Here is a 14394-nt window from a genome sequence, read left to right as displayed (position 1 = left end):
ATATATTGGTCCTCGTAATCTCTAATTTGGACCGACTGATGGCTTTTGGTATATACAGTAATGTACATAGCTATGATAGCAGAGTGAAATGCCTTGGAAGCATCTATATTACAGCTTTGCCAGCAAGTCGTTGACAAATACGGGCAATTGTTCAAATGGTACATCTTCTTTGATGGAAAGTCTCCTGCATTGTACCTCGCACACCCTCTCACCGTCCCATTTGCGTCCAAGTAGAACAATGACCGGGTAGCCGATAGTGTCGGCGTCGTTCATCTTCCAGCCAAAGGACTCGGTCCGATCATCAAGGATAACGTCAATGGGTTGCTGCTCGCCATTGCGGTCATGCTTCTGCAGGTGATCATAGACGAGACTGCCGTCTTCGTCCTTGGTGTTGCGCCCGGGGATAACGACAACCTCATAAGGGGCAATAGCTCGGGGCCAGTTGAGGCCCTTCTTGTCCGCCAAGTGGTCCGCCACGGCTCCGACGATGCGAGACACGCCAATACCGTGGCAGCCCATCTGGATGGGGACGAGGGTGTTCTCACGAAGGCGGACCTGGGCGTCTAGGGGGGCCGAGTATCGGGTGCCGAGGTGGAACGTGTGGCCGAGCTCGACAGCCTTTTGCACGCGAAGCTTGCCCGAGTCGCATTGGGCGCAGCCATCGCCGTCGTGGATTTGCAGGAGGTTCAGAGGCTCGCCTGTCTCAGGGTGCTGGGTCATGACTGTTTCGGAATCCGGTGCCGATGTTTCTTCCTCTTTCAAGCCAGCGTCGCTCTGGTCAACCAGACGGATAGTCTTCATACTGGCCTTTTCGGCTTCAGTAGAACGACGCCATACGGCACCGGCATCTTCAATGCTTGGATCCAAGTCGGGCACAATGGCCTTGATGGCATGTGTGTTGATTGCAGGGTGGGCAGAGTCGGACGAAGCTCTAAAATTGACAACAATAAGAGTAGAGCGGTCCTTTGTGAGGCCGTGCCATGTCCTCTGCACTGAAGTCTTGTCCTGACCATCAGCATACGATCGAGGCTTGGAAACTGCAAGCTCTTCATTGGCAACGTATGAACAGCTGTCGCAGCTAATGACATTATCCTCTCCCACCGACGAAGGAAGATGGTATTCATGACTCAGGTCTCCTCCGATATCTCCTGAACTGGCCTCGGCGACCAAGTAGGGGAGCTTCAACTCATCAAAAAGCCGTGAATAGGCGGCTCTGACTTCGGCATATGTCTGCAATGCCGTCTCCACGTCCACGTCGAAAGTGTACAAGTCCTTCATGACAAACTCTCGCCCTCTCAAGAGGCCGTGTCGCGGCCGGAGTTCGTCTCTATACTTGCGACTGATCTGGTAGATTCTCTGCGGCAAGTTTCTGTATGAGATATGAGAGGTGAAGAAGGATGTGATTTCCTCTTCGTGGGTGGGCGCAAGCAGATAGCCAGTCTCTTTTCTGTCGGCGAAACGAAACAGTTCCGGACCATATCCCTCTAGACGACCAGTCTTTTCCCACAGCGCTTGGGATGATATCGACGACAGAGACACCTTGAGAGCGCCAACATCCTGCATGTGCTTGTCGATCAGCTTTTCGAGCTTTTCCATAACCCTTTGCCCAAGCGGCAGCATATGAAAGATGCCAGCATGTGACGGCCGGAGAAAACCGGCCCTGATCAGTTTCGCATGACTATCCTCATGCTCAGAGCCTGTTGTCGCACCTGGTGTAGGCAGCCATAATCGTGACAGTCGTGCACGACGTGTATCCGCGTACTTTGAAGGCGGAGCACTGCTGTAGGATCGTAGGCTCCTTATAGATGCCCCAGCAGTCTTAACTTGGGACATCCATGATGCTCGTGTTGATAGCATGGCTGTCTACCTTCTCATGATCGAGGGCGCTACGAGGCTTGGAGTATCTGAAGCAAAGGCAGTTCTTGGTCTCCACTTTCAAGATGACAATTGAGGATTAAAAGATGACAGGTAGTTTCAATTGGATTATTTTCAATATTGACTTGATCGCATGTTTCCTTATGTCCAGGAGCCAGAAGACCAAGCAGAAAGTGGGTCAAAAACTCTATGCAGAAAAGTCTCATTGGTCACAATGCTTAGCGTCGCTCATATCGATAACCGTATCTGCCCCGCAATAATTTTCTGGTACAGGAACTTTTTTTGCGGCAGCTCGCGATACCTCTGAACTGCTACAATCAATTGCCCTGCAGCGCAAACTTCAGCGTCAACCTCGCCAAACTCGCCAAACTCACGCCATGGCGTCTTTCGACGATAACGCGCTGTCCAAGCTGACAGAAAAGATTGATCAAAAGCTGTCTGAGTCAAAAAAGGGCCCAAAGAAGAAGCAGTCACAGCAGAACCTCAAGTCGCCGCAAAGCAAGCCCGACTTGAAGAGGAAAAGACAAGACGACAAGGCCGAACCTGCCGCCAAGAAACGCAACGACGTGCCCAAGCGTGACTTTAAGGACAACAAGAAAGACCGCAAGAACAAGGACGCAAACCCAAACAAGAATGGCCCAAAGCCGACACAGAATGGCGCATCCTCCTCCAATGTGCTTCTGGACGAAATCAGAGCGCTCGGCGGTGATGAGCAGGACCTAGAGCTTGTTGGGGGTATAGACTCTGAGGACGAGGACATTGGTGGCGGTGGTGGTGGCGCCAAGGGTAGCCAACTTGACAAAGCTCTACAAGCAGAACTAGCCAAGTTTGCTTCAGGGCTCGGCTTCGAAAAGGTGCAGCCTGAAGTGGCAGAGGAGGAGGAGGAGGCTGAAGAAGAGGCCGAACAAGACGAGGAAGAAGAGGACTGGGAGGAGGCATCGGAAGAAGAGGAAGCCGCCCCAAGCAAAGCAAAGTCCGAGAAAAAGACCACGACCGCCCAGTCGATACCTAGAGGCGATTGGAAAACGGTTAGTAAGCCTCGCTAGGTTGCACTCTGTATGACTTTTCCTGACCATGAAATTCTGTCAGATATTTGAGCCTCGTCCCGATTGGCATGCTGTTGAATTGACAAGACTTCCCGAACCCAACCTCGACGACGATGTTGGCCAATATTTCTCAGCCATTGCCGGATTGAAGGCCTACGCCAAGCGCGTCTTGGAAGAAGACAGCACCACCCACAACACCTCTCAGCAATCGTCGTCTTCGCGCAAGTTCATGTCAGAAATCATGTCCTCTGGTACCATGTCTGATAAGACGTCCGCCTTGACACTCGCCATTCAAGAATCGCCAGTACATAGCATCAAAGCACTCGAAAACCTCATTGGACTTGCAACAAAGCGTAGTCGTGGCCAGGCTCTGGCCGCAGCAGCCGCCCTGGTGGATTTGTTGGGACCTGGTAGTCTTTTGCCCTCGGATCGACGCCTGCGCACATTCGGTTCCCAGCCTGGTCTAATTGGCACACTGCAAAAACACCACATCAAGACTTGGACAGATAAGCAGGGCCTTCCAGGTGTGATCAACAAGGCACACCTCGTTTCTTGGGCCTTTGAGGACTGGCTCAAGGAGGCCTACTTCAGAATCATTCAGGCCATCGAAACGTGGTGCAACGATGAGATTGAATACTCGCGGGTCAGATCCATTGACATGGTTTATGCCCTGCTGAAGGATAAACCCGAGCAGGAGTCCAACTTGCTTCGGTTGCTAGTCAACAAGCTGGGAGACCGTGAGAAGAAGATTGCTTCAAGAGCATCATATCTTCTCCTGCAGCTCTTGAACATTCACCCAGGAATGAAGGCAATCATGATCAAGACTATTGAGCAGGAGGTCGTCTTCCGACCTGGACAAAACATCCGAACAAAATACTACGCCACAAACACCTTGAACCAGACTATTTTGAGTAGCAAGGAGCCACAAATAGCCGACTCATTGCTAAAGATTTACTTTGGCATGTTCGTTGCTCTCCTCAAGAGCGGCGATCTCGGCGACGTGGAGAAGTTTGAGGCTTCAGAGAAGCCCGAAAAGACAAAAGCTAAGAAGCGAACTCGTGCGCCGGGACCTTCCAAGAAAGAAATTGAAGAAGCCAAGCACACTCAAGCTGAAAGAGAGTCGGCCGAGAAGCTGGTGTCGGCTATTTTGACTGGTATCAACCGAGCTGTACCATTCTCCGAGACTGACTCGTCGACTCTCGAAACCCATCTCGACACGTTATTCCGCATTACTCATTCCTCAAACTTCAACACCAGTATCCAGGCCTTGATGCTGATTCAACAAATGGCCACCACTCGGCATCTGGCTACGGAAAGATTCTACCGCACCCTTTACGAGTCTCTATTGGACCCCCGATTGATGACCTCGTCGAAGCAAGCCTTGTATCTGAATCTTCTGTACCGGAGCTTGAAGAACGATGTCGATCTTCGCCGAGTCAAGGCTTTCGTCAAGCGAATGCTTCAAGTTCTTAACCTTCACCAGCCCTCTTTCGTATGCGGCATTATTTATTTGATCATGGAGCTGTGGGCGACGTTCCCCGATCTCAGCACTCTGCTGAATGAGCCCGAGGAGCATGATGAATTGGAGGGAACGAACAACACAGACGAGCAGGGCGACGAGCCACCGAAGCCAACCGATGCTTATGATGGCCGAAAGAGAGTTCCCGAATACAGCAATGCTCATCGCAGTTGCTTGTGGGAGCTGATGCCTTTCTTGAGACATTACCACCCAACAGTCGACATTTATGCCACCAGCTTGCTGAATGGCAAGAAGCCAGCACAGAAGCCCGATCTCACCAGTCACACCTTGATCAACTTCCTTGACAAGTTTGTCTACAAGAACCCTAAGGCCACCGACACCACGAGAGGTAACTCGCTTATGCAACCTGTGGCTGCTGCTGGGCAAGGCAGTGTTCTGGTCACCGGCAGGCCCAGTGGCAAGGCTTCCGTGTCCCTCAACTCTGCAGAGTTCTGGAACAAGAAGGTCCAGGATGTTGCCGTCGAGGACGTATTCTTCCACGAGTACTTTAACCGGGTTGGCAAGCCTGCCCAAGCTGACCGTGCCAAGAAGGCCAAGGCCGACGAGGAGGATGAGGAGCTCGGCGCTGAAGGCAGCGACGCCGGCGAGGACGAGATCTGGGAAGCCCTCAAGGCGTCGCGGCCCGAGGTGCAAGAAGACTCGGAGAGCGAGCTGGGCTCCGACTTTGAAGAGCTCATGGACGATGGATCCGATGATGGTCTCAACGAGGATGCAATGGACGTGGACGGCGAGTCAGATGGTGGTCTCGACTTTTCTGATGCTTCATCGCTCGACTTTAGCAGCGATGAAGAAGAGGAGGGCGGTGCGCCAGCTGCCAAGGAGGACAATGGCAAGCCCGAATCTGAGGCCCGCAAGAGGAAGAAGATGCTCAAGGGTTTGCCGACATTTGCTTCGGTCGATGATTATGCTCAAATGCTGGCAGAGGAGGAAGACGGTTTATAGATATAGTCGGAAAAGTTTTGTAGTTATTGCTCAGATACCAAAGAAGCATAGAGCATCAGCTTGGCAGCCTATGATATTATGTTCTTTTACAACTTATTTCGAATAGACACTTTATGTGACGCAGAATAGCCCGCCAGTCTCGTGATCTCCCGCTTTTGTGCACGTTTAGTTAAATTATGTTTTTTTTTTCTCTTTTTTATTTTATATAAAAAAAAAATGCAAACCAAAAATGCAAACCAAAAATGCAAACCAAAAATGCAGACAAAAAATGCAGATAAAAAATGTAGACAAAAAATGCAGACAAAAAATGCAAATAAAAAAATATAAATAAAAAAATGCAGTAAAAAAATATAGAAAAAAAATACAAATAAAAAAATAATAAATAAAAAAATACAATAAAAAATATAAAAAAAAAATCCAGAAAAAAAAAACGCAAGGAAAAAAAAAGGAGATAGCAAAGAAAATAAAAATTAAATTTAGCGTTAATATAAATAGAATCCAAAGAGCAATATTTACTTTAAAATTATTTCAATTGATCCAGGGTATTTATTCATCCATATCAGCGACTTCGTCCCAATCTTTCACATCCAAGACTATTATTCCCATATGCTGCCACTAAATCTATGTATCGAACCACTCGAGGGGGTCCTCCTTGGTAAACAGAGCGCGGTAGCGGAAACCACCATCGGGCTCCTCGATCCTCTCCGTGTGTATAGAGTGCACCTCGGCCTTTGCCTCGGTGCCGGGCTCGGGCTCGTAGGCGCGGAAGTGAATGTAGCAGTTTTGCGAGTCGGCGGCGAGGGCGGGGATCTTGAGCTTGCCAAAGAGAATGTGGCCGTAGGCGACCTGGGCGTGGCGCACCAGCTCAAAGTCGGACTTTTGGAACGACACAAAGTCGGCGTCCGACAGGTGCGCGGCCGCGGCAAAGTAGGGCAGGTCGTGCTTGGCCTTGTCGTGGCGCTCGTGGATCAGGACGCGCTTGAGCTCGTGCTCGAGCTCGTCGTAGAGCTGCAGCGAGGCCTCCTTGGGGGCGTGAGCATCGCCGAGCTGGGCGGTTTCTGCGGTGGCCATGTTTGTTGTTGTTGTTGTTGTTGTTGTTCTTGTTGTGTGTTTTGTTGTGGTTTTTGATGTGGTGTGGTCAATGGGGGAAACAGATGTATGGATTGGCCTTGAAGCTCGAGGGGTAGCTATTCAAGGTTTACTGAGATGGTGGGGTAGCTCGAGCTGGTGTTGCGGGGGAAGAAACCAAAGCCAGAGCAGGACGTAAAGTTGATGTATGGTTCAGTGGTATTTATATCATCACTACATTCGAGCTACCTTCAAGTCCAATGTCATATTTCTCCAACAAGCTCCATAAACTGGATTTTACGAGCATGATTTACATAACGTGACACCCGGTTAATGGTCAATCATGGCATGAGTTTGCAGATCGTGGCGGCGAGCAGGTTCACCAGCTGTACGAGGGGTTCCAGGCCTGGAGCAACGAATCAATGGGCAATCAGTGGATTGGTAGGCTGTGCCCCAGGGCTTGGCAACACCTCCCCCGTTTCACTGCGAATTCATCACAGGCTGGCTGAACTGGGGTTTCCAGCCTGTAATAAGCTCTAGCGAATATCACACAATGGATGAGTTGTCAGGTTTGGTTGATCTCGCAACCATGCCGTGTTTTCCGTTGGCTTGTCTTTTGCGTTTACTTTCTGGTTTTGTAGTAGATGACGTTGGTTAGTATGACATACATGTTTGAGCCTCCTGTCAGCGGCATTGCAGTCATGCAAATGAGCTTGACTGTTTTGCTCATTGTTTCTCTCGCGTGGCATTCATGGCATGAAACTGGCACTGTTCTAGTTCTTTGGTAAAGGATGCTTGTACAAACACACGTGTAAATGTAGCGGTCTGGCAGAAACGATAGTGCGTCTTTCAGAAGAGCTACAAACACAAACTAGACCATACATGTACGCATAGAATGTTTACAGTTTACCTATTATGCAAACCCAATCCACAATACAGGCTGCCAAATGCCTGCTCCAACAGACGTCACAGCCACCAGCGCGCAGGGGTTTAGGCGGGCAGGGTTAGGTGGGCAAGGCAGGCGGCCCGGTCTGGCGGTGCCTTGCAGATCCATCTTTAGCATGACGCAACGTGGACGAGATCCCTGAAAGTTTCTTGTGACGATTAATATGAGCCAACATATCGCAGAGGAAGGATAAGCATTAACCCAACCTAGATAGCAAGGAGTAAAACTATGGAAAGAACATCTCGAAAGAACATCTACTTCTGCGAGTTCATCCCCTAAAGCGATTCTCATCGATTAATCTATTCATGTGTTGTAAAAGTCCGATTTTGTTGGGGCTCGGCATAGCCAGGGAGGTTCAGATAAGTCAATAGATACTAGGTATTCGGCATTTCTCAGTTTGGCATCCACCTTCACGTGCAACTGCAACTCAAAGTGACACCCAAAAGTTATCAGATTAGATCACATCAGCATAATAGAGATCTCCGAAATTCATAACCTATAATTTCTCGGAAAATCTACATGATAGTGTACAGCTTCAATCATCTTTTGCCATTGGACTACCGATTCTATTGACTCGCATCTTGCACGGCGCCGGAGCTATGATCCACCGATGCCTCGGCAACTTCCCAAACCAGTGCTGGTCCGCACTCTAGTGTAAATTCGACTTGGCCTTCGCAACCTGCGATAGTGTCAGAAAGGAGCCGCATTCGCACTCAATGTCCAAGCAGAAAGCGTTGGGGCCTTTTCACTTTGTTCTTTGATAGCCCAGACCCCCGTCCCAACGGAGTCGGATCCACGGGTCGAATGCGAAAACTCCTACGGCTAGGTCGCAGTAAAAGTCCGAGGCGCAAGGGGGCCACATAACCGTACCCAAGAAAGTGCCACTAGAGGTGATAAGAAAACATGAGTGCCGTGCGAGTTGGATACCGCGCCTCGTGCGCTGGACGACTGTCTTCCAGAACTCCCGTGTCCAGGTTATATAACCCCAGTCGTGTCTCGAATCTGTCGTCTCGTCATTTCCAAAGACCATACGCTTCTACCGGTAAGTCTTGGACCATCATGCGCCAAACCCCTTGGCAGCGACGGGCAGCAGTGTATCTAATGTGATTGCTTGCAGTACCTAGAACAGACTCGACGACGAGCTCAAATCCTTCCTATCTCAGACGGACTCTCAACTTCTTAGCCATAGGCATCAGCTGTACCATACTCGGCTTCGCCATGACCGCCGCTCCCGCCATACCCGCCCTGCGCGGATTCCTAACGCCACCGACGGACGAGGAGACGCTCACCATGTTTGTGCCCACAGACGCCAAGGAGGTCGAGATTGAAGCACACATCAAGGACCACTGGCTGTCGCGGCAGATGCGGGAAAAGGAGGGCTTCACCGAGCTGCGGCCGCACATGAAGATACCCGAGCCGTTCCGGGCCAACAACCTGACGGCGGGCGTCCTGAGGGGACCCGGCAGGGTGCCTGTGCCGCCCGTGGCCTGGGTCGAGGCGGGCGGCAAGAGCCTCGTCAGCATCACGTACCTGGGCGAGGAGCTCTGCGGCCACCCGGGCATCGTGCACGGCGGGTTCCTGGCCACCATGCTCGACGAGGGCATGGCCCGCTGCTCCTTTGGCGCCCTGCCGCACAATGTCGGCATGACGGCCAACCTCAACATCAACTACCGCGCCCCCGCCATGGCCAACAACTATGTCGTGCTCCGCGCCGAGACGATCAGGGTCGAGGGCAGAAAGGCCGAGGTCACGGGGCGCATCGAAACCCTACCCGAAAAGGAGGGCGACGCCCCCGTGGTGCTGGCAGAGGCCACGGGAATCTTTGTCTCGCCGAAACAAGCCGCCATGATGAAGAATGTCTTTCCCGTACAATGAGAGCCCCGACGGATGAGGCAAGGACAAAGCGTGTATGAATCTGTACATTATAGAATACCCATATAGATAATCATCAAGTCAAATGCAAACAGAGAGCTGGAAGACCCGGCGAGTCACTGCCATGACACTGCTTGACCTCAATAACCCATGACTTTTGAATGTGCCACATTTGATGTGTCATTGAGCTTCTGATCTATAATAAAGCTGTATGCTCTGGGATTGCATTATAATAGACCTTCAAAAATATTTTCTTTCCATTACTATAAGAAATAATTTTTTTCTTAGACTCAAAAGTTTAAGCTCAATATTAATAATAAGATATTTGGAACGATTTTTTCTCAAAATAGTAAACTCAAGCTGAAATTTATAGAAACGGCAATGAACAACTCTTTCTCTTGTAGAGTATATAGTGCTCCTAAACCCGCTGCCTCAATGGAAAGCTGCGCCTACATAATATGTTTCGACTCATCGAGAAACTCTAATATGAAAACAATCCTTCCATTTCAAAAACATGATGAGCCCCCCAACATCTCATTATCTTGAGAACGGTGAAGGACTAGGGATTATTTGATACCGAGCTCCTAAGACGCTTGCTGATGGGTTCATCCTTCTCAAGATCGTGTTTGTCACGGAGAATGGATTCGAGGTCGATTCTCAGGACGATCTCCATGTCAACATCACTGTCATCATCTCCGTCATCGCCAAAGCCGTTTCCATTCTCAAAATCGTCGTCTCCACTGCGATCGCCAAAGAAATCATCATACAAGCCACCTTCGTGATCGGATTCCATGACGTCGTAACGACCACCAACATTGGCGCCAAATCGGTATTCGCCATCATGCTCCTCGGATTGAGCTTGATTGACTCTGTGGCAAATGAACTGGTAGACAAGGTCACCGTCATCCTTGAAGGCACCCTCGGCGGGCTCCTGCAGGTCCCGTTCTTGTGCACTCATCAACTGATGAATATGAGGATCGAGTTGTCTGATGGTATCCCAGACGCCCTTCTTCAAGTGCCTAAAGAAGTCGTACTCCAAGGGATGGCTGCACGTAAACGTGTGACGTAGGTGATCTTGATCAACGCCAATAGCTCGTATAAAGCAGTTCTTAAGAGGTCCTATGCCAAAAATTTCGGGTTTACTGATTGCAAATGTGTTGGCCTCAAAGGCCTGGTCGCAAGTCTGGGGCATTGTCAGACCCTCTGGATCTAGCGACATGGTCCAGGTGTACTTGTCTCCGATGCGGCGAGTGGATCTACAGCCATCAACCAAGGTCGTGTTGAACTCGCCTCTGCGGTCTTCGAGTACATCGTCTTCCAGCACCCAACCTCGCTCTTCCCACTTCACGATATCCGTGGTATCCTGGTCGAAAAAGAACGCCTTGGTGGCAATCATCTTGTGATCGACAAATGTTGCATGAGGAAAGAGCGAGTAAGCCTTTGTAGACGTAATGCAATTGATATTGCATGAAAGCTGGTTGTTTCTGACTATCTCAATGTCAGTGAATCATCTCCTTGTGGATCTTAGACAATAATAGGCAGTTCGATTTTAATATCCAGAAACTTTGAAAAAAAAAAAAAAAGAAGAGAAAACAAGAAGAGAAAACAAGAAGAGAAAAAAAGAGAAAAAAGAAAAGAAAAGAAAACAAAGATAAATGCTAAGGGCAGAGACATGACTTACACAAGAATCTCGAGGGTGTGCCCTTGGTCGCGATCAATTGGATCCAGTCGCGCCTGCTGTGGCGGGTATACCAGCGGCAATCCAAGACATCGCGCAAGCCTTCAGAGCTGTGGCCAAGCTCGAGAGCCACGCCGATCGGAGTAAAACCGTTCCAGAACTCGTAATTGGCCGAGCCAACTAGGTACTCATGCATTGACTCCAAACCCGATTCGTCGCGAACTAGAATATCGAGGTTGGTGTAGGGCCAAGAGACGTGCTCAAAGAACTGAACGGCAAAGCTCCCGGCAATAATGGCATCAAATTGGCCCATAGCATTGCGGAAGGCAACAGGGTCGTCAAAGAATCGGCTGAGACTGCGGTTAATGTCCCACAAGCTCAAAATCTCGCGTTGGAGGGCTTTGCTTGTCTTGGCGAGCATGAGTAGTGACCTGGCATCGCATTCCAACAGCAAGCGGTCCTGCATGGGAGGGTATTGTGCCGAGAAGAATCGAACCAAGAGGGGCACTTCCCCATCAGCGGGCATGATCTCCATTATGATGAATTACTCTCCGACAAGATTTGCCGATGGAATTCGGTTGGTAGGTAATGGGATTACGCAAGTTCGTGAAGGAATAGAGTTGGCAAAATAGGATGGCTTCGCCGAGAACCAGTGAATTTGACGAGGGCGAATGACAATATTGACTTGACGTCATTTACTTGCTCATCTTTTGAAAGCAACCTTGGCTGCGCCTACCTGTAGGCGAATAATCACTTTGGTGGTGACTGACGGCCGTTTGCCGCAAATATTAAAAAGATAAGCTATACTTATCGGACGGTGGTTTATAATTGGATGACTCCGGGCGCGCCCCACCCGCCGCCTGCTGCCCGCCGCTGAGCCGTGTGATTGTTTTCTGCCGGCAGAAATGAAGCTGCCACAATCAGCAAACGTGCCGCCGTGGGATCTTTTTATTTATTTATTTGAGCCTTCGTCCCGCCGATCCAAGTCACCGATTTGTTCCTATTCGCTAATAATCGCGAGAAATCATCCACACTTTTTTTTATTATAATAATCGGTGGCAATGATTAATCTTGCACCGATTCTTCTCGCCGCACTTAGCGACACTATTCATTTCCCATCTTCCACCTTGTAAGCCTTTTATTTATTTTCTATTCTAATCTCATCAGCAAACCGCCGTTAACCAGTTTCTAATCCACAGGCGCCCACCAAGGATTTTCACATCGTTACCGTTGCCGCTTGTCGCCCCTGCCCCTCGTTGCCCGCGCCGACTTCTTTGTTCCCAAAACGACACATTCTAGTATCTACTTGGTGTCGATGGCGGTTTGGAATGCGGCTCAAACCCCAGGAATTCGGAACCCCGGGGGAGAGTGGATCACGGACCCGACCTTGGCGGTATTGTTGAGAATCCTCGAGTGCTCTCCGCAAACTCGTTTCAAAAAAGAAAAAGAAAAAAAAAGGAAAAAGGAAAAGAAAAAGAAGAGAAAAAAAACAGAGGAGAAAAAAAGGGCAGCTTTATTCTCATTTTATTTCAACCATCTGCACACCCATTGGTAGCTTTGTACTGCACCACCAACCCGTCGGATCAGCAGTGGAGACAGATCCAGGTTGGTTGGGTTGTCCCCTCAAATTTGCTCAACAGGCTGAAATGTAGAGCCATCTGCGCACTCACTTCGACATTAATCTTTTGGACAACCTCGCTCATGACTTTAGCATGAGCAGCATCCCCGATCCCAACCTGATGGGATTTGAGATTCCCTCTCCATTCACGGGTACCCGGTCACCCCGGGACTAGATGAGCAATGGGGTTACTCCCACCCCATGAGCCATCAAGCCAGTCAATCGAGTGCTCCGTTGGAGCCTCCTGAGTGTTCTTCGGAAACTCCTTGAAGAGCTTTGCTCTCACTTTACACATCCGAGTGTTCTCCGGAAACTCCTCAGAGAGCTTTGCTCCCATTTCACAAGTAATTGCCTCCTCGAGTATTCTCCGGAAACTCCTTAGAGAGCTTTGCTCCCATTCTACCAGTAATTTATTTTGTGTACCCTTTAATCCTTTGCAACCCCTGATTCTCATTTATACTAACCTAAACACAGGGAGCACCTTACAAGTTTGGCGTGGCTATCGAGACAGTCGCCATCCCAGACGCCCGGAGCCGATTCTCCGTGGTATTGCCCAGCTGAGCTGGGCACAAAGAATGAGCATAGAACGTAACAAGTCGTTGTTCTTTATACGTGTCATTGACAGCACCCGGTGGACATGTATTCGTTGATTTGGCTTGCCGCCGAATCACGCCCAACATCGTCGTCGAAACCTGCAATTTTTCTGTCTGTGTACCCTTGGTTTCTTTATTGCATTGCTTCGTTTTTTCACCATGGCTTTTGCTCGCCCAAGTTCAAGGAGTTGCCAAAGAAGGACATCAAGGCATATCATAGTGTCTTTGGTGAAGTAATCGAAGAAATTCCCATGTTTGCAGGTTTGCCGCCACGATCCTGCGTGACATGGTCAGCAGCCCCCCGGGATGTCGTTTTTGACCCCCCCTCATCCGCCGACTCATGTCGCCCGGGACTATTGACGAGAAGGTCTATCCCTGATAGATCTTCAAGCAATTCTTCAGCAAAAAAAAAAAGTTCTCAAGAACCCTCAGCAACGCGCCACGTTTGTCTCTCGACTACCCCAACAAGCTCTTCACCTTGAGAAATGCAATAGATGACTAGGTCTCATCTGTACCCTCGCTTAGAACCACCCTTCGCCAGGTCGCCACAGATCAATTCAAACAAATTACAAATGCATAAACATTTCCAATCATTTTATTTTTCCAATGTTATGTGGTGCTTACATTGCGTTTAATGTTTGCTTGTATATATGAACGACAGCTTGAACTTAGATTCTGAAGCTGCATTCCATCTCACATGCTCTGGAATTAGATTGAAATTACTGTATCGATTTCATTGGCTCCTAAAGAGGCTGATTACACTTTTGAATCAAATCTTCTCAGATATTCACCATCACATTACGCATCACCTAAACAAAGCAGGTGGAAAGGAGCCCTTCGATCTGTCAATCAGGCGCTCAATCACAAGCATGATTGAGAATCGACCATCAAATCTTCAGCAGCTGCCAGCTCCATTTAACCTACGGCAATATACTCCGACGCAAAACTACCCAGTAGTATTGCAAAGCTGCTCATCGGACGAATATCCTGTGCAATTCTATCAAGTATACACTCTACCGTCATGACATTTGACCTCGTGGCGCAAATTTGTAGGCTACGGGTTGGCGAAAACGCCAGAGCAGAGTCTGTGGCACACATGCTTCTATATCTCGCTGCATTCGTAACGCAATGCCCATTCCATAGTCTCCAGGACTCTCAATGGCAAGTCTTATAGGTGCCGCTTGATGCTGCTGCTGACCGTGCTTGATTCATGGTA

The 14394-nt window shown here is 49.3% G+C and overlaps 5 protein-coding genes across 5 annotated transcripts; 2 read left to right on the top strand and 3 right to left on the bottom strand.

The window, feature by feature from the left end:
* Positions 1 to 108: 108 nt before the first annotated feature.
* PFICI_01928 (uncharacterized protein) lies at positions 109 to 1857 on the bottom strand (the record flags this gene model as incomplete). Its single annotated transcript, XM_007830509.1, has 1 exon — positions 109 to 1857. One exon carries the CDS (start codon positions 1855 to 1857, stop codon positions 109 to 111), a length of 1749 nt encoding a protein of 582 aa, XP_007828700.1.
* Positions 1858 to 2252: 395 nt separating this feature from the next.
* Positions 2253 to 5403, top strand: PFICI_01927 (uncharacterized protein; the record flags this gene model as incomplete). Its single annotated transcript, XM_007830508.1, has 2 exons — positions 2253 to 2903; positions 2965 to 5403. The coding sequence occupies 2 exons, from the start codon at positions 2253 to 2255 to the stop codon at positions 5401 to 5403; spliced, it is 3090 nt and encodes a 1029-aa protein (XP_007828699.1).
* Positions 5404 to 6024: 621 nt separating this feature from the next.
* PFICI_01926 (uncharacterized protein) lies at positions 6025 to 6474 on the bottom strand (the record flags this gene model as incomplete). Its single annotated transcript, XM_007830507.1, has 1 exon — positions 6025 to 6474. One exon carries the CDS (start codon positions 6472 to 6474, stop codon positions 6025 to 6027), a length of 450 nt encoding a protein of 149 aa, XP_007828698.1.
* A 2161-nt stretch (positions 6475 to 8635) lies between these two features.
* Positions 8636 to 9292, top strand: PFICI_01925 (uncharacterized protein; the record flags this gene model as incomplete). The annotated part of the gene is made up of 1 exon (XM_007830506.1): positions 8636 to 9292. The coding sequence occupies one exon, from the start codon at positions 8636 to 8638 to the stop codon at positions 9290 to 9292; it is 657 nt and encodes a 218-aa protein (XP_007828697.1).
* A 556-nt stretch (positions 9293 to 9848) lies between these two features.
* Positions 9849 to 11502, bottom strand: PFICI_01924 (uncharacterized protein; the record flags this gene model as incomplete). The annotated part of the gene is made up of 2 exons (XM_007830505.1): positions 9849 to 10777; positions 10971 to 11502. 2 exons carry the CDS (start codon positions 11500 to 11502, stop codon positions 9849 to 9851), a joined length of 1461 nt encoding a protein of 486 aa, XP_007828696.1.
* Between the last annotated feature and the right edge of the window lie 2892 nt (positions 11503 to 14394).

This window comes from Pestalotiopsis fici (assembly GCF_000516985.1).
Source record: "Pestalotiopsis fici W106-1 unplaced genomic scaffold PFICI_Scf_1, whole genome shotgun sequence".
Taxonomy (NCBI): domain Eukaryota; kingdom Fungi; phylum Ascomycota; class Sordariomycetes; order Amphisphaeriales; family Sporocadaceae; genus Pestalotiopsis; species Pestalotiopsis fici.
The sequence above is the reverse complement of the archived record's forward strand: the minus strand, read 5'-3'. Positions and strand labels throughout refer to the sequence as shown.